Source organism: Dipteris shenzhenensis, chromosome 26, assembly GCF_047967505.1.
Source record: "Dipteris shenzhenensis isolate YYH24624 ecotype China chromosome 26, Dip_SZ_1.0, whole genome shotgun sequence".
NCBI classification, from domain to species: domain Eukaryota; kingdom Viridiplantae; phylum Streptophyta; class Polypodiopsida; order Gleicheniales; family Dipteridaceae; genus Dipteris; species Dipteris shenzhenensis.
The window spans coordinates 47,552,249-47,572,959 of NC_141621.1; the positions used below are offsets into that span (position 1 = coordinate 47,552,249).

General features: G+C 43.7%; 1 protein-coding gene across 4 annotated transcripts in view; it reads right to left on the reverse strand.

Annotated features, from left to right (window-relative positions):
• Window positions 1-20,711, reverse strand: part of LOC147885185 (urea-proton symporter DUR3-like) — a 186,109-nt gene that overhangs the window by 92,600 nt on the left and 72,798 nt on the right. For all 4 annotated transcript variants that reach the window (XM_087397420.1, XM_087397418.1, XM_087397421.1 and 1 more), the window contains 3 exons: window positions 7,158-7,300; window positions 6,921-7,008; window positions 6,641-6,753 (listed from right to left, as the gene is read on the reverse strand). In XM_087397420.1, the coding sequence (XP_087253546.1) occupies window positions 6,641-6,753; window positions 6,921-7,008; window positions 7,158-7,300 (344 nt within the window). The remainder of the gene's footprint in view (window positions 1-6,640; window positions 6,754-6,920; window positions 7,009-7,157; window positions 7,301-20,711) is intronic.

Below are 20,711 nucleotides of genomic sequence, written 5' to 3' on the forward strand. Positions count from 1 at the left end.
ACTTACCGCCTGCATGCCTCTTCCAAGGTGGCATTGGATGTCGCTTTGAGTGATGCAGAAAAGGGGTTTCGATGCAGGCTCATGTCCTAGGTTGGGAGCGAATTTGCCAAGTGCACACCCCTCACAAACTTCATTTTCTGGTTGCTGCAATTTTGGCATTCCCTGAGTCATATTATTGTTGTACAAGTAGGACAATGCCCTGTGATGGACATGTCCAAACCTAGCATGCCATAAATCAGCCTCGGAAGTGTTTGCTACAACCAATATCTTCTGATCATAAGGCTGAGCATCAAGCTTATATAAGCCTCTGTCATATGTGCCTGTTGCTACAAGCTCATACCCTTTCTTTGGATCCTTGATCCTGCATTGGTTATCCTGAAATTCGACCAACATATGTTGATCATGGGCAATGTTTGAAACTAAAATCAGATTTTGCCTCAAATCTGGAACATACCAAACATCTCGGATATACTTTAACTTTCCCATTATCAAGCTGAATGGAAATGTGCCCAACTTCGATGATGTCTTGAGAAGCATCATTGGCACACGTAACCTGTCTGTCATAAACAGGTGTGATGCTCTCAAAGCACTCCTCGCGAGGAGTCATGTGCTTAGTAGCACCACTGTCGATATACCATGTATCACTTGCAACAAGGGAAGCATCCCTGATTGATTTTCAGCATTCAAATCCCCCTTGGCATCCATCTTCTCATTAAATGCAGCAAAGACAAAATCTCTATCACCTTGGGCAAGATGAGCTTCACCATGTGCATTTGAAGCACGAGTTTCAGTGGGGGCAACAAAATTACTGCTAGAGCTATCCCTTTGCCTTTTCCCTTCATTGGCAATCCTATTCTGACACTCTGCAATGTAATGCCCTGGCTTCTTGCGATAGTTGCATTTGCCCTTTTTCTGATTTTTTCTTGAACTGCTTGCATTCCCCTCCTTGGGCTGAGTTGTATGGCTGTGTTTTGGCTCAAACTTTTTCTGAAATTTGCCCTGTCCACCCATGGCAAGCGCTTGCTCATCCTGACGAGAGGCTTTGGCAAAAATTGAGCATCTCTCCTCTTCCTGCAACAAAAGCCCAACTAACTCATTGAACGAGAGTGGGGCTGCCCTGAGAACAATGGTCAATGAAGTGACGAATGTGCCATATGAGGGCGCTAAGCTATTGAGAGTAATAGAGACGAGCTTCTTGTCTTCTATTTCCTCATCAATACTTGCGAGCTGATCACGTAGATCAGTGATCCTGGCAATATGATCAGTGATGGCTTAGCCTTCCTGCATCTCGGAAGCAAGTGCGGGAATGGGCGCTAGAGACGAAAGCGCTCGGATACCAAATGTAGGAACAAAGTGGAGACAGGTTGTGAACAAAGTGAGCAAGAGTGCACACACAAGAAAGTTCCAATAGAAATGTTCAAAATGAAACAATACAAGTACTTGGTATATATAGTACCCAAGTACTATTGGTCAACCATAGGGTTGACTTTATGCCTACAACACCATATCTTTGTAATGTCTTACAATAAACTGGGTTTTTGAGCCTCATGACCATGATCAGACAGCTGCTAGTGATGACCCAGCTCCAGCTTTGGATGAGGCTGTTGTTGTTGATGTTGCAAATCCTTCTCTCCCTCACACATCCTCTCCTCCCTCTTCCAAACAACCCTTTCCTCTTATGTTACAGAGACGTGTTTTATTGACATAGGGAAGGGGTCAGAAAGGGGTCGATCCCTGCTTCCTCTCCGTTGGCACATGCAGGGATTCTTGCCACTCGAATGCTCTTTCTGGACAAGAGAACCTCTCTCTCCTCTAGCTAATCTTGGAGAGACCGAGTTTGGACACTCTGAGGGTGCAGTATTGGGCATTCCGATTGATATGATGTCTACTTCCATGGGAGTGGGAGCTGTGTCCTCTGTGGATTTTCCACCTCTACAGAGCTATTCTAGGAGATCTTTGGCACAACAGGTAGTTGTTTCAGCCACAAGGTTGGGTAAGGTACTCCACCCCAAATCCTCTCGCCAATGAGGATTGTTAGCTGGAACATATAGGACTTGGGCGGTGTGCCTCATCGCCACCGGAGACAACTAATTCGCAATTACCTTCATCCAGGTGTCACTGGGGGACCCGTTGACATGCTCTTTATCCAAAAACACAAATTGGATGCCAGAGACTGCCCAAAATCAGGTAAATTACTTTTTGGCCACACTTTTTGTACACCTGCCTTGGGCACTAGGAGTGGAACTTGCATCTCAGTTTCAGCTTCTATTCTTCCCCTCATCATCGAACATGGTGCCATTATTCCTTGCAGAGCTCACTGGATTATTTTAGTGATTGGAGGTTGTAAGATTGGCCTTCTCAATCTGAATACCCCTAATAATAGAGGGAAACGTGTACTTTTTTAGAAAAAGTTTTTTATCTTTGGCCCCCATTGTAGATTCATGGATTATTGGAGGTGATTTCAACATGGTAAATTACCTTGTAATAAAAAAGAGGGAAGAGAAATTCATGATCCTGAGGGCTCCCATCCAGATCCTCGTCGCTGCACTACGACAGCTCCACAGGCAATGCGGAATAGTCTCCAGGACACCATCGGAGCAACAATGGCACTACCCCTCCACTCGCATCTGCTCCAACCACGGTCCGATGGGCAAGCCTCCGTGGGCGGCCAGCCAAAAGAAGTATGAGATCTTCCTCGGCCGCAAGCTGGACCACAACTGCGTCCAAAACTTGGAGCGCACATCCTGGGACACTCTGGGTCACCCAATGTCTCTCCCTCAAGGGGGTCCACCTCAACGAGTCCATCTGAAGCCTCCTGCCAATCCGTGTGGTGTAGGAAAAGAAGGGCACCTCATCCACTGGCTCAGCTAGGCCACCCCTGCAGGGCAAGAACCACTCTCTCAGACTAGATGCCTTATATACAGAGGACAGTCTTACAGAGGATGTCTTGAAGATTTGAGTGTCTCACATGCAAGGTGGAGTAGGATCTCCTTGTCATATGGCAAAAGCCCTCTCTAGTAATAGTGATTTTTATCACACTATTGCTAGCACCAGAAGAGCTGATTATATTTGGAGAAAGGCCTCAGGCGACAACTTGTAGCCTTGCAGAGAGGAGTAGAAATAGCCTCATGGTGCTTGGATTCATGAGTGCCTTGCTGCATCGAGGGCTCATCAATAGAGTTTGCTTGATTAGAGAGCACAGTATGCCTCTCATGCACGTGAATCGTTTTGGATACAGATGGGAGGGAGAGTCTTTCTCTACCGATTCGGAATTCACTTTTAGCCCACACAAAGGAAAAGGCCTTGGTTCAATTGTTTATCACCTTCCTTATTACTCTTTGAGATATGATTAGGGATCACTTGACCTCAGCCCTGCAGGGCATATGGGACTCTGGGACTATGCTGGATTCGCTAAAAGAGGGTCTCATTCACCTCATCCCAAAGGGAGGTTGCAAGAATTTCATCTCCCAATGGAGGCCCATCACTCTTTTGGGAGCTTGCTATAAGGTTTTGGCCAAAGCCATCAGATTGCATTTGCAGCCCTTTCTTACAGATCAGTTTGCGTTTGCAGTAGGTGCACATATTAATTGGAATAAATCCAATGGATTTTGGAACAGTGACCAGGATATTGCGGATTGGGGGACTGGTTTCAAATTCACTTGGATCAAAAGGGGTGTTTATACCAGATATTTGGGCTGCCAGGTTGGTTTGGGCGTCTCTCTCTCACAACAGTTTGCCCTTGGATTGGAGAGTCCCTTATTTCAATACACGGTGAGAAATGCCAGGAAATATCAGCTAAACTTAAGAGACTGGAGGCCTACCAGAGCACTTCATTGGGAGACTTCTCAAATTTCTCCAGATTTGCAGAAATATTTTTGGAAGCGGCTCTGGAAATCCCTCAGGAGCAGAAAAATCACTCTTTTCTTTTTGTCTATACATGGAGGGATTGCAGTGAACCAGTGGAGGTCGAGGTTTGGTGCAGATTCCACTTGTGCTCGCTGCCTTTCTACTGTGGACACCATCGGAGTTGCACTTTGTCTAAGCAAAATCGTATGAGCGAGGTCTTATGAGTGATTCAAGATTAGCAATACACTCAAGTAGTGTTTAGAAGAGAAACTAACATGAGGATCAATCATAGTAACAAAATAGAGTCAAACAAATCTACTTTCAACTTCAATGGTACCAAGTTCATCCACGTTGCCTCCAAGTTCCAACAACACATAAAGTCTCCATGAATAATAAAACTAGACAAGCAGCCTCCTCAAGACCTTCAAAACAAAATACAACACAATCCCATCCTTTAAAGAAGTCCTTATGGTATCAAGAAGTCAAAAAACAAGCCATTTTACAAATTGTCTATTCTATTAAGTAAGCACAATTAGAAAGCATGAAAAACAAAAACAATGACCAAACAATTAAATACCAATCTTTCATCAAACCACAGCTTGTTATGCCTCCTCTCCATCATATCAGTTTTTGTGGCTCTCATTAGAGGCTTCATCAATGAGAATCAATGATTATTTCGCTAAAATTTGTTTTTACTAAGATTACATATATATTAGGACTATTTTAATACTCTTAAAAATGGCCTTTTCCGTTCGATTTGAGTGGCTAACCAACTATATCTACACATCGGATGAGAAAGTTATGACATTTTAAATAGTATTGTCCAAGGTAGTTTCGCACGCAAAACTACCTTGGAAGGCTTCCTGCAAACGGGTTTCTTTGAAGAAACCCCCCATGAAGAGAGGCGATGAGAGAGTTTCATCAAGGTTCAAGGTAGTTTCACAATGAAACTGCTTCCTTCAAATGAGTTTCTTTGGAGAAACCCCCCATGAAGAGGGGTTATGAGAGGTTTTCTTCAAGTATACTGCCATAGCAAATAGGAGTTCTAACAGGAGTTATGAGGGGATTTTCTACGAGAAACCCACTCTACATGTGGGTTTTTTCAAAATCCTTTCCATCCTAGTATCTCCCATGCCTAACATCATTGTCATCGTTAGATGATGTTCTCCATATTCGTGCCAAGATGTATGGACACAATAGACCTTTTCATTTGCAATGGAAATGTGATTTTTTTGTAATTATATAAACATGGAGTTTCTTTGGGAAACATGGTTTTAATAACATACCCTAATATGCCTTTTTTGAAATTATAAATGTGAATTTTTTGTCCTTTGCTCGAATGCTCGGAGATTTTTGCTCAAAAAAGAGCCACCCGTGAGAACATCCAGCATTGTCTTTGGGACTCCAAGCAAGCACGGATTATTTGGAAAGGGATTGCTAGCCTCTAGGCTATTGAGTACCTTTACACACTCTACTCTCTATATGACTTGGGGATCAGTAGCATGGCTATCCCTTTCTGGGCCTCACATTCTATATGAGAGACATGACCTCTCTTGGGCTTTACCGGTTCAACGACAGGTAGTTGAGGCATGTTCCTTGGATGATGTTCCGATACTTCCTTACAAACCTGCACATGTATCAGTTGATACATCTTGGGAGATTCTAGCGAGCATACCAGTATGGCATATGTGGAGGTCTAGACCTTGGACGGCTGCCAGGTTCATCCTACTCACACATTGGCAACTATCTGGACAAACACAGTACATACCTTCATGGTCATATGGGTGAGGATGCAGGGGTCTTCGCGTGCAGCCTCCTCTAGGAGGGTGGTATTTCTCAGGGAATAGAAGGGCTTCCCTTTTTTCCCTGAATCACCTTCTGGGTTGAGATGGCACTTCCAACCTCAACCGTGGTTGCTTCATTGCTATGATTAGGAGTTTGCTTTGACCCATCTAGGGTGAATTTCTTGTACTGCATGTTCTTTCTCTGTTGAGGTTTCTCAGGCAGAGTCTTTCATAGTTAATAGAAGTCCTCCATTTGCTTAAAAAAAGGATAGCTAACTTTCTCCACAAATATCGAGTGTATGGCATTCACTTCCAAAGATTATATGTCTAAGTTAACCATCCAATGATATAAAAGACAACATTTTTTTAAAAAGAAATTAAAATAAAAACCCCACAGTTCTTGGCTTTCATCTAGGCCAGTTGGGTATGTCCTTATGACATCGTAGATATTACAAATCTAGTAAGCATACTGTGGAATTCTGGAGTCATGAATTGCTTGGACAATTAAATTCTTCACTCAGATACATAACTCTCTGGACTGCTTGGACTAGAGCTAATCTTTCGGGACACTTTTGCATATTGCTCAGGACTCTCTGCAGTTCTCCGAGGTAGGAGACAACTCTTGCAGGTCATAATGTGGCATTTCTCACATATGCTAAAGGTAAGGCATCATTCAGGGTCTTCATCTAGCATCTAGACCAAGGACTTTTCATTTTCCTTACAACTTCATCCGAATTTTCAAGATGGTATTGCAAACCAACTTCATGATTGTATATCACTATGAGAACAAGGATAGGGTATTTGCTCTCTCTTCTCTCTTCTTTAAATTCTTTTAAATGGGATACATTCTGTGGATACTGAATTACCTAAAACCATACACAGCCATCACTCTTTTATAGGTGGTAAAAAGGCAAGTAAGACTCATGCCTTCATGGCTGCACAGCCACTCCTTCGTATGAAAGCCAGTATACTTTTGGCTTTCCAGGCTATTTCTTTGATGTACTTATTACCTGCCAGTAAGACTGATCAGCCCAAACGTTTCCAAAGGAAGAAATTAGACTCAAGATCCCAAATTCCAAGCCACCTTTGCTATACATTGTCATATAGCTGCCAGCCTTGTTGCCTACAACAAAAATATGAAAAAAATATCAGCTAGCAGATTTCAAAGTCTCAATCAAATAGAACATAGACATGCTATTGTGTATATACTTGCTTCAGAAACATCAAAAGGAGTAGCAGATCAATGAGGAGATGAGTGCTATTGGCACACAAGCTACCATAACTGTTTACCAGAAACAGGTACAGCTCTAGCATAAGTTCCAAGATTCTGCCAGACCCTTCGAATGCTTCCCACAGGATATGAGTTGGATGCGTACACCTGTTTAGTTCTCTTTTAAGGAAATATAGTGTGTCCCAACTACACCCTAGTCCAACCACAAAACAAAGAGGCTGCATCCCCTCTAGCAAAAGCTAGAAAACAAATACAATGTTTTCTTGGATTCATATAATCTCTTATCTCTGTCGTACCTTGAAAATGAACAGATTCAGAGTGAAATATATAATCACAGTATGCAAGTAAGATGATGTAAATGTAGCCTTTAGTCCTCCCATAACGGTATAAGTCACCACACTGATTGGGACCAGCATTAGAGCAGCATACATATTCATTCCTGCATCCATAAAAGGATGTACCTGACTTTAGACCCAAAATACAACATAAAAGCACTAATCTGGAAAACAAATGAAAAGACACTAGGAAACACTGCATTCAAGACAGTTATGTTGCAGTATGCGAAATGCACAAAGTTCAGGAAACAAATATGAGAGCTTTAAGGCATACTGAAAAATGACTCCATCCATCGTGTTATAAATTCATGGCAATTTTACCCATAAGTCTTTGAATTGAAGGATATAAACTTTCTAGCCAAGTATAAAACCCGGTTAGGAAGCCACATTCACTCTGAACAGACCTGAGAACATGTCATGATAATGCCAACGTCATATCAGCACATGAAGGTTACATCGAAAATAATTGTCCCCGGCTCCCCAAAGTCAATTCCATTGTTCACACCCACCCATTCTTTGACTGCAGTGAACGAGATACATGCTCTGCTTTGTTGACAAGCCTATGGGGGTGCATACTTATTTTGCAAAGTGCAATAAAAGGTTCACATTCTGTGACAAGTTGTGTGCAAGCCACATGCACTCACTCATTCTGTACATTGTAGCGAGAATATTTACATGCAATTATTAACGGCCCTATCAATATCGAGTGTGATTTCTAGAATAGCTGCCTTTGCGGTTTACGTAACAACTACCCCCACACACATCAAATAGCACTTTCCCTTCTACTTCGCTTGTGGGTTTACCCTTGAGACATGCTTACGTATTATTGTTCACACAGACATTTGATAAGGTGCTTATTAAACATGACTTTGAGTCATTCACTCGCGGAGCATAGATCCATGGAAATGCGAAACGGAATTGACCTCAGCGTGCACAAGCTCACTTGGGATACTGAGCTCATTCAACGAAACCCAATTAGCACAAAACGTACTGCGCTGTGTTGCACGATTGCTCTAGGCTCATACTCACGAGTCATTGCTAGATGTTCTGTGCGACGAGATCTTAGCAGCTCCACATACAAGCATAACACCTTGGCACAACCCCTCACGATCTTGCAACAACAGGGAACCGTCTGTCATGTTGATGAGGGATGACATTGCGCAGGTTATTCAGAATTCGTCCAGCTCAATGGGTTTGACGTATGATTGTTTGCAACGTCTCTCTCAGAAATTCTCTTGCACATTTACTTTGTTATGCTATAGCAGATTTGAGCTCACCCAAAAATACATGTTTTCCATCACCGACGAAGGTGGCAATCGTGCATTATTGCTAAATGATTGGACTTCCCCCCCTACAATCATTCCATTTCTTCCACTATACAGCAAGAGACCCTGCACCAGCTGGACAAAAGAGCACAAAGTGCAACTGACCAAGGTACTGCGTGTGTCTCCTGGTTTATCTACAAGCAGGCTAGTGTACCTTTACAATGAACAGCATGGACATGGCACATATTCCATGCAAGGCATTCGTGACAAGATTTACAGGATGAAACAGGCAATCAGTCACAAAGACAGTTGCACAACGATTCCCTTGCACATGAGTAAGAGAACGGGCCTGCACACCAGAACGGACATGACTGACCTCGATGGCCACTCCAAAGGGAGTTGTAAACAGAAGAGATATATAAGCAACCCACAAGAAACCTACAAGAAAAAAATAAGCAACACTCCAAGGTTCTCATGTGCATGCTGCGGGACTTTGACTTTCTCATGCAAATTAATGAACCTAAATGAGGACGCTAAGCTGTTCTTGCTCGAGAGAATATTTCAATCGATGATAGTACATTGCACGATTGTTGCATGCTGAAGCTCCTCGAGCCAATTGAAGAGCCACAAAGTACCAAAATTCCACTCAACAAATATCGTCCTGCCAAAGAAAACAAAGTTCATCTCGAACCTAAATAGAGTCGAAGAACATTGATAAGAATCCCATTTGCACAGATACAAGAACTAACGTACGAAGGCTAGTTTGGTCTACATGGGAGCGTTATGAACGTATTTGTAGGCAACGACAAAGCGGAACACTAACTACCTGGATTCCTATCAGACAACGCCACGGTTATGGTCGTGAGACCAAGCGAATGTTGTGTTACACACACAACTACATCAGTGGTTTGGTTCGTCCAACCATGACAATCAATGCAATGTATGAACTTCTCCGGACTTCACTTTATGTACAGAATAATGTCCACATCAATCTCCTATGGATGGAACACATATTGAACCTATAGGCACCAACAACAATGAATGAAGACAAAGGAGATGTGAGGAACGACCCAAACTCAGACAATGATATTCAGCCATAGTTACACTAACACGCATTTCAGGAAAGGCCCCAGCTCGAAACGGTGTTTCAATGCTGAAACGATTCAGACCCCTGAAATGGCTGGCTGAAACACGTTTCAGGACTGAAAAGGGCAGCTTCAAGTAACACCCCCCTCCCCTCTATTTCGTGATTTCCGCCGGCAGGTTTTTTATCTGTCTGCGTTTTTGTTTTGGCCTCCACTTGCAATTTCTCACTCCCTCCCTTCAGCCTCACACTCTTGGACTTTTAAGGGTTTTCTAGCCCTCCTTGAGCCCCATTCACTCCCTAGGAGTCCTCTCTATCCTACAGGCTGCTTCAGCCCCCCACCCTCATTCACTCCCCTTCAGCCCCCCTCCATCTAAACCCCCCTTGATGACGTGGTGTTTCCCCGTTTCAGCCCTCCTAGAAACCCCAAAACGTTTCCGTTTCCCATTTCCCCATTTTTCGTTTCCCCTAACTTTGATTCAAATAGATACTTTGATACATGGGCTTTACACAAGCCACCAAGTCCTGCACTACAAAGACAAACCAATTGTTGTGGGCTCCATCAGAAGGTTCCCCCCCCCCCCCCCCCCCCGAGCATATTCAAAGACAAACACTACGAAGAACTGGCATTCCCGACATTGTTTTACGAACACCCACGTGCATACAACATCGCTAAACGAACAAGCTATCAAGAGATTGCAAAGTGGGAGTTGATGAACGAAGAACGGCGGTGAGAAAGAAAAGTGGTAGGGAACCTAGTGAAGAGCCTATGCAACTGAAGACAAGTTGGGTGTGAAGCAACTCTTTTTCATTCCATGGAAATGTTAACCAGTTCAGCATGCATGGTCATGCCTCAGACAGCCAAGAGTAACATTCATGAAAGCAAAAGGAGAGAAAAAACAACCAGCCAATCACTATAATTCAATAGCTTTGTAGATGAGGTCAGGACTCCCTATGGGATCAGACTAGCAATATGGGCTCCAATAGAAATAGAGCAAATGCACAACGCCCAGAGCATGTACCCGGACCACAATGACTTGAGATGATACCCTCAACAGGCCACAAACAAGTACAAAGACACCAGGAAGACTCTCAACCGAGATGGCACAAGTGACACGATGAACAAGACTCAGTCAGACAGGAATAACGCACATATGTGGTACCACAAGCGATAGGAATGAGCCACAACTCCTGCAGATCATCCAAGATCCTCCAGACTTCATTCGAATAGGTCCTCACCCTTCCTTGTCCACACGTATGGGCAACTTCCCAATCAGCATTGTCTTCACGTACGCAGCAATCTCTCCTCAGTGTATGAGCAGTCTCCTGCGCAATCCTTTGGCATCTGCTCCTCAAATTCTCATTCACCTCAAGAACAAGCGATCAGCAGCTCTTCAAATTCCAACGACAGAATTCCAGCGAAGGGGGGGGCAAGCTTTGTACGAGCGCCTCAAACAAGCAAAGCTCTCTCTCACAATCAGCGCAAAAGGCATCGTAGACCACCAGCGACATGCAATCAACACACACCTCCTTCTCTTCTCAAAAAACCCAGAGTCGTCACCTTCTCTCCTGCTTTTTGGAAATCCACTCTCCCCTTCTCTACAATCTGCGCTCCCCCTCTATAACGCAGCGTCAACTCCTTTTGGAAAATTCTTCATGCCGCCCACGTAATGAGCCAAGTCCCCACGTATTGCAGCATTGGCTCCACGTAAAATCGTAGCTTCCTCATGCAAGCCACCTCTCTACGGAAATTTTCCACGTCATTGCCTCCTTTTACCACTCTTCTACCTTGCCTCAAAAAACATTGCACCAAGACCATCGCTCACACAATTGGGGTCACATTTCACTAGCACACAACCATCCTTCAAAACAAGGTATTTTGATGCATGCCCACACATTTATATTGACATGACAACATTCCATGCATAGAAGACCATTTACCACACGTAAAAGAACACAAAAGACTTTTACATTTGACATTCAACCACCAACCCCGTCACACATGGGTACATTACTCTGGAGTGCATCCATATTGCGTTTTCATCACTTCCCATAGGAAGTTCCTACAAGCATTTTATTTCATAGTCAAATATTTACATCATATCATCTTTTTTTGGGAAAAGAAGTCTTTGGAGCCATTTAAAAAACCCATCACTAGCTAACTATGTGCACCTATGTGTCTCCCTATATTATTCATAGTGCTAGTATTTTATTGCTTTTTTTGTCTTATCATGTTTTGCCCAACCCCAAGCTGCAGACATTCATGTCTTGCAGTCAAATATAGTTTTGAGGTCTTCAGAGATGTCCTCATCCATGAGGTCTTCAGTCCCACCTTCCTGCATCACAAGAGAGCCACATGTGTTTACTTGCATGATCCTAATCACATATTTCTTCAACCTCAGCCCATTGACTCTATTCTTATGCAACATCCCGTCCAAATCAGCCAGTTGATAAGATCCATTTGGGTACTTCTTCACTACCTGATACGGTCCTTCCCACTTAGTCACAAACCGTGTCTTGAAAGTGAAATCCAACTTACTGTCATATCTCAGAACTAGATCCCCTTCTCTGATTTGTACTTCAGATCGACCCACCTTTGATTTGCTTCTTGAGGAGCAACATAATGATCCACAGCCTTCAACCGGTCCAGTTGAAGCAAACTTAATAACCTATTTGCATATGCTGAATTTGGCTCTTCGTTCATCTTCATCAAAAATTGAAGGGCTGGAATCTCCACTTCAATTGGCAAGAGAGCTTCTTTGCCATACACCAGATGAAAAGGAGAAAACTGTGTACCTTGTTTTACAGCGACATGATATGCCCACAAACACCATGGTACAGTGAGGTCCCAACTTTTCTCATGCGTTCTTATCATCTTACCCATAATGCAAGTTAACACACCATTGAAATACTCATCCATAGCATTGCACTGTGGATAGTGAGGAGTTGCATACCTGTGTTTGATTTTTAGTTTGTCACAAAGGAGATCCATCAATTCACTTCTGAACCTGGGTCCATGGTCAGATACAAGCTCCAAGGGTACGCCGAATCGGCAACAGATATCTTCATAAATAAACTTACTGACTGTCTTTGCATTGACTGCCTTTACAGGCTTTGCCTCACCCCATCGAGACAGATAATCAACAGCAGTCAACAAGTAGCAGTTTCCTCGTGCACTCATTGGCATTGGTCCGATTGCATCAATACCCAATTTCTCAAAGATATTAAAGGCAGCCACTACATTTCAAAGCTCTGGATGAAGGATTCTCTTACCCATTTGCTGGCACTAGAAGCAAGACTTACACCAATGTGTGATGTCCCTCTGTAAGGAAGGCCATACATACCCCTCTGTCAGAATCTTCCTCAACATGATCTTGAAGGCAAAATGGCCTCCACATATACCTTCATGATTGGCTTCTAATATATGCAAGATCTCTGAATGCCATGGTATCCTCCTGAGAATCAAATCAGCTCCCTTCATGTACAGAACATCACCAATCATGACATAAGTTTGACAGGCTTTTACAAATCTGTATCTTTTTTGTTTGGGTAGGAACTTTTCCGGACAATAGAAAACTTTCTTCTTTTGCCAAGAACTCCCTACCTCTGTAAAGAAGCTCTTGTATTCTTGCAGCCTTCACATGTGCTTCAGTCATTCCCTGGGCAGCATCATGAGCAGCAGTATTCTAACTTCTATCCACATGCTGTAGAGTCCAGGCTTCAAGCTGTCCCAATCTTTTCTTGATAATACTCACCCAGTTCCTGAGATGGACATGTTTTGTTTTCCAAACATCTAAAATCTGTTTTACAACCAGCAAAGCATCACCTTTGATTATCAATCTCCTAATTCCCAGGTTAGCACATACCTGGAGGCCTTCATACAAAGCTGCGTATTCAGCTTCATTATTGCTGCCTGCCTTGAGCTGAATGCATGCACTTTGAACCTCCTTCCCCTCTGAATCATGCACTACAATTCCTTCGGTTGCTTTGTTTGAACTCTTTTTGAAAGAGCCATCAAAATGCAAAACAAATGCATTTACTTGGTCCTCCATCTTTGCTGTGCGTTCTTCCACTTCTTTCACCAATATGGGACCCTCTTTAAACGTGAGAACAGCCAATGACGCTCTTGTAGATTCTTCTACCAGGAAGGTAAATGAATACTCTTGCAATTCAATTATCCACCTAATCATACATCTCGAGAGATTAGTATTGCTCAACAACTGCGGAAGCAAGGTACAATTGGTCAAGACTACAAAAGTTGGAGACAACAAATACGGTCGGAACCTCCGACAAGCATATACCAAGCTGGCCAACACCAACTGAGCTACTGTATATCCCCTTTCAGCTTCACTTTTCACCCTACTAGCGTAGTACACAGGCCTCATGTACTTCGAACTTTTACCTTGTTGCAAGAGTATTGCTCCAATAGCATCAGGACCCACTGAAGGGTTCACATAAAATGTCTGCTTGAAATCAGGAGCCTTCACATTAAGAAATGTGACCAAGCATCTCTTTCACAGCTTCAAATACCTATTCACACTCACAAGTCCATTTCAATGGCTCATGCTTAACCATTTGCTGGAGCGGAAACAACACCTGGGACAGCATGTGAATAAACCTTGCAAGATATTTCACTTTTTGAATGAAAGTATGCAATTGCTTGGTGTTCGAAGGAGTAGACAACATCATCAATGCCTTCACTTTATCTGGGTCAGGTCCAATTCCATTTTCAGAAACAGTATGCCCCAAAATCTTGATACTACTTCTTGCCAAACGACACTTAATTGGATTCAGCTGTCTGCCACTTGCATCCACCCTTTCAAATACAGCATCTAGCTTTTGCAAATGCTCCTTGCGATTACTGTACACACAGATATCATCAATAAATACATTGCAAAAATTATCCAAATAAGGAGCTAGTACCTCATTAGAATTCTCTTGATAGTGAGCCGGGGCATTCTTGAGACCAAAAGGGCATCCGCTTGTAACAGAAGCACCCCCACGGAGTGATGAAGGTGGTCTTTGGTTGATCTTCTGGCTCTATAGCAATCTGGAAGTAACTCGAGTAGCCATCACAAAGACTATACATCTCATGGCCGGCTACCCTATCTAATATGTCATCCATATGTGGCAGAGGATAGTGATTACTCTTGGTAGCAGCATTCAAAGGCTTATAGTCCACACATACTCTCCATTTCCCTTTTTTTTTTGGAACAATCACCACAGGGCTGGCCCAATCCGAATGCGTCACTGGCATTATAATATCAGCTCTCAACAACTCCACTATCTCTGCTCTCAACACTTATGTTTGTTTTGGGCTTAATCTCCTCATCTTCTGACATACTGGCTTAGCATTCTCTTTTAACTCAATTCTTAGTGGCTTCACCCGGAATCCCCTAATTTCTTCATATGAGGTGATGAACAAATTGGGGTACTTCTGCAACATCCTATAATATTCTTCTTTCTCTCCAAGAGTAAGATCTGGATTTATTGTATGCTGAATCAGTTCTTGTATAGGCTCATGAGCATCCCTGGGCTGCATGAATCTCTCCATTACCTCACTTCTATCCTCTTCCTGTGCACTGAGTTCAGTTGTGAGATCCACTTGCAGATTTTCCATCCTTCCTATAAAGGCTACATTAGCATCATCACTATTTGAAGTAAGACTGCTCTCCTCTTCACTGTCAGCATCACTTTCACTGTCCACCTCCGCCTCTTTAAAACTTCAGCATGACTAACCACATCAAACCGCATCCTTTGTCCCTTAAAACTATGCACTGTAATCACTCCGTTTCCCCAATTTTGTATTGCTCCTACCTTCTGTAACCAAGGTCTTCCCAAAATGAGAGGGTAAGCTCCCAGACCAGCCAGCATGACATGGCACTCTACCTTGCAATGAACCTTGAATGCTTCAATCTCCATTCCAGCCACAATTCCCAGGCTGTTAACCCTAGCATGATTTGCCATTTGGATGCGGAACCTTAAAGGAGATGAAATCTTTAAGCCCAATTTCTCCACACATGACTGTGTGACTACATAGATTTGAGCTCCACCATCGACATAAGCCTCACCAAGTCCCACTCCTTTGTGCCAAGCTTCTACTGTCTTTCTTCAACTTGGGACATAGGCTGATCATCTGACCAAATGTGATGTCGGGCTTCCGCTTGAAAAGATCCTCTACCAAATCATATTCTCCTTGCTCCTTCCGAATCGGATAGTCTAGAGTCTTGAATTTTCTTCTAGGCTTCTTGACCTATTTAATCCTCTTCCTATGGTAAGTAACCCCCTCTTCAGCAGGTTTTTCTTTCTTTGTACTTGTGCTTGCTTCATCTTCACGGTCTCTTTTCCCCAATGGCATGGCTGTCACCTCATCCTCTTCTAACCCAAGCAGGCTTACCACCTCCCTTTGCCTTTTTCCTCAGATGTAGCCTTCACGACTCCACTATTACTTGGCTGGCCTGCATCCTTCACCTCCACACTATGATCATGAGCCCCGTTATTTAATCCAGCCGGCAAAGAATACATTTCTCCACCCACCCGAGGACGTTTGTCACAATGAGTACTGTAATGCCCCATTCTCCACAGTTGTAGCACTGCACATTAGGCACATAACTCCCATGTCCATGGCCTGCTTGCCAAGGGTATGGAGCACCAAGAGGAGGCAACCCTCCTGCTCCTCTCCCGTTGGAGGTTCTTCCTCGTCCTTTACCACTCATCAAGTTGAGATTGAGGTTTTTCATAAGCTCTGACATCTCTTGGAGTTCTTCTTTGAAGGATTCCTCTTTTTTAGGCTCTGCCTTAGATGGATCATCCTTCACAACAAAGGTGACTTGAGGTCTAGGCTGCACCACAGGCATTTCATTACTCAAATCAACCAGCCTACTTTGTTTTCTCTCCTTATCCTTGGCCTTCCTTACAGCATCCTCACATGTGGGCAACTTCGCAGCAAGGCTGTTTGTCTACTCAGATACTCGTCCACAGTCTGGTTAGGATGCTGCTGCAAACTACACAACTCCCTCCACATTTTATCAGAATCTTGGTTGCATGCAAGCTGTGCCACAAAGGCAGCCCTCACCTCGGCATAATTCGGAGCCCTTAGTGCCCCGTCTTCAGTATGTAAACCAGATATAAATTCTTGCAGCCAAACACGAGACTCTCCTACTAGACAAAAGGTCAATATCTGAAGTAACACTGCTGGTGCATTCCTATCTTTAATCAGAGCTGTAAACTCCAGATTTTCAATAAACTTTTCAGGGTCCTCATGTGGCAACCCATAGAAGTGGGGAAATTCATGAGCCATACCTTCCGGTTCTTGCTTATCTCTTGTACACAGTAGTCCCTCACAGAATCTCCGTCCTTCAGTGCCAAACTTGCATCTAACTCTGCATCTTCTTCTTCTGAAAAGCTTTTTTTAGGACTCTTTGGATTATAGCTTGAAGATGAATCACACGAACTCGGTAATCAATGCAATCATTGCTCCGGTGACCACACTTTTTACATTCCTTGCAATAATCACCTGCATGCGAGGCTTCGTCATCAAATACTGCTCTCCACACTTCTGGGCGTCCTCGTTATGGGTACACACATCCCAATTCAAGACACATAGGGGTCCCCAGTAGGATCGCCAAAACAGATGATGAAAGAAAAGGGGTAGGGAACCTAGAGAAGAGCCTATGCAACTAAAGACAAGACGGGTGTGAAGCAACTCTTTTTCATTCCATGGAAATGTTTACTAGTTCAGCATGCATGGTCATGGCTCAGACAGCCAAGAGTAACGTTCATGAAAGCAAAAGGAGAGAAAAAACAAATGACCTTGACTTCCTAAACCAGAAGCACCTCCGCGAACCACCAAACAAACACCTTGTTCTACATGAATGCTTCCAAAGACAGCCACAATGAGTATGTATTCAACATACTTGACACTCCCCACCCCCCATACATTCACATTAAACATAGGACATGTAGCAAGGCAATTCAGATCCCAACAGATTCAAGGAACACTGCTGGGCTACACAAACAATTACGACTAAAGGCAGGGATGATTCTAGAAATATGTTCACGGAACGTGAACGTAGATGATGGGATAGTTAATGGTGGAATCTTCAATGATACCGACATGCAACGCAAGCCACATGTGCTTTGGATCGAGTTTAGAGACCGGAACACAAGTGCCCAGATAGGATCTGAAAATAGGTTCCTATACAGAGACGGCACAGCAAGAACCTGGACCCCCATACTCCGTGTTGTGCGTGAGTTCCAAGTTGGAAAAAACCACGTGAACACAATTTCTCAAAAGTAGTTTCTGGTGCAGCCAACAGCCGCCGCAATAATAGGTAACAGATTCAGAAAAGAAATTGCGATGCCACCACAAAAAACTCTAATACTGCTACAAGCAATAAAAGACATGCTGCAGTTCATGCCGCGCATGACTCCGACGTACATAGTAGGGGATTTCAACATGGACTACAACAAGGGCTTGGCAAATATTGGATGACTACAAGACTTCGTGTCTCACCACAAAATGGAACAAATAATTGCCTCGCCCACGACAATATATGGCTCCACAATCGACCATATTTGGACAAATACAACGTCGTCGACAACAAAAGGGCACAAACTTCATCTATTGGTCCGATAACTCAGTTCTTTTCACATTAATAGACATACGATAACCACGTCACACCCTCAAAAAAACCCAAGGTAGGACAAGTGAATGATATTCACGTTGTTTCATACATAATAGAAGTCTTTTCATGGGGAAAAAAATCTAACTATGTAGCATCTGATGACATATTTTCCTACTACAATCGTATATTAATTTGCTAGTGAAATACCACTCGAATTATTATTTTGTTGCCATAATCATTAGTTGTTCACTTATTGCCGGCTTGAGGTTGGAAACCTGCTCTCTTTGGACTAGCCTTTACAATGCAAGGCCATGCCAAGATCACACAACGAAGAGGCTGGAGTGCCATGGAATGCAAGAATAAAAAAGGAAGAATCTTGCCTTTATGCTGTTGGAAGGTGAAGTATGGTGGAAAAACTAGTGCGGTGGATCCCTAAAGGCGCTCTATGAGGTCTTGAACCTTGGATTCAGCCCCTCTAAAGCAGACAATAGCCTTTGCTAGGCTTCTACTATCCACTCTAGTAGTATTGCTCCAAATTCAAGGCTCTCTTGCAAGCTCTCCAAGGCCAATTTTCCTCTCCAAGCTCCTAGCTTGTCTTATATCAAATCCCTACTTCATGGGGTAGACATATCATCCTCCCCCTTGTTTCTATTTGTGTATTTCCAATTACTTCGTCTCCTTTTTTTTTTGGGTAGAAAAGTAACGTGTCTTTATTGCTTTATAACATGTAGTACATCAAAAAGATATCATCACAGATATCTGTTGTGGCTATAACAGCACTTACATCATTGAGAAACACAAAAATATCAACTTCCAAAAAGTCCAAGAGTGGCTTCTCAAAGATGAAAGGAGAAGCTAGAAGTTTCCTCTTTGGAGTCTGAGGCAGCAGCAGCTGAAGTATCTGTAGAGTGTCCATGAGCAGCAGTAGCATCTATAGAGTGACCTTGAGCAACAGCAAGGCCTTGAAAAGGGTCAATGAACATAGAAAACAAGTCTTGTCCTGACATAGGGAGAACGTGGGTGTGATCAGCAAGGGTAGGAGGGAACTGAGCAGAAAGTCCAACACAAGGGGGCTGTATGTTGACTCCAGGAGAGGCATCATGGGGCTAATTTGATGAGTCCGCAGCCACAGAGGGGGATTTGTTGGAGAGGCTACCCACAGTAGAGTGGAAGGTGAGGACAGCAGCATCAGCAGCTGTACAAGTGGTAGGAGCTTTGCTTGAAGAGCCATCAGGATGATGAGGAGCTGAACCTAGAGAAGAGGGTAAGCGAGCCCCAATTGCTGCAAAAAAATTTTTAATTTTTTTTTGCAAAAAGAGACTTCTATTAAGTATTAAAGAAAACCGTTAGAGCAAGCTCCATACGAGATACACCATGCAATGCATGAAAAGCTTAAAAGCCAAAAAGAAAGGATTGGGGCTGAAAGTGCCATCTCAATCCTGTAGAACCCTCCAAGAAAAAGGGAGAACCCCTCCAAACTCGTAGGAATATAGTCCTCCTAGAAGAGGCTGCCCGTGAAGGGCCCTGCATGCTAGCCCAGATGGCTATCGAAGTATTAACCGTGTCAGTCCAAATACCCATGAACACCTGTGAAGGTTGTATCTGGGTGCCATCCAGGGCCTCTGTACATCTAGCTCTCCATATGTGCCAAGAGGAAATGCTAGCCAGAATCTCCCAGGAAGTGTCCACTGAAGCATGAGAAGCTCTGAAGGGCGTAAATGGTACATCTTGAAGAGAGCAGGTCTGCCTGCGGACCGAGAGTGCCCAAGAAGAAGGCTCACCCTCACAAAACATCTGTGGCCCAGTAAGGGATAACCAAGCGACCGAGCCCCAAGTCATGAAGAAGGGGGAGGTATGAAAAATGCTGAGTATCCAAGCAACCCCTTTCCAAACAGTCCTCGCCTAACTGCAGTCCCAAAGGCAATGTCGCACTGACTCCTTTGCAGAATGACAACGAGAGCAAGTAGGGTCAGCCCCAAATCGTAATCTCCATAGATTCAATGCAATCCCTCCATGAATAGAAAGCCAAAAGAAAAGAGTGATCTTTCTATTTCTGAGGGATTTCCAGAGCCTCCTCCAGAAGTTTCTACGCAAATCTGCGGTAATGGAGAAGCTGTCCCAATGGGGGGTTCTGGAGGGAATCCAACCCCACTGCTCTACTGAAATCTCCTAGCATTACCAACCGTGAAACGAAAGAAGGAAATCTCCCTCTCTCGGTGTCCACGATCTATCCACTCCCACTCTCCTGGGTCCCAATGTAAGCACCTGATAGGTGCACCTCCATATAACCACAATCTCCAGGATCCCAGGGCCAAGAGCAGAGGGTCGGGGTCTAAGTACCACTGCAAGCTCACTCCATGATCCACAAAGCCAGCAATCCTAACACGCTGAAAGGCAACCTCTAGAAGACTATCATTCGTGGATCTAGAAAGTAGACCCCCATCCCCAACGTCAAAGACAAGTGCATCCTCCCCAACACCTCGAGGAGCGATCACCTGAAGAGGAACTGCTGTCCTCAAGAAAGCCCATCCAAGTGGCA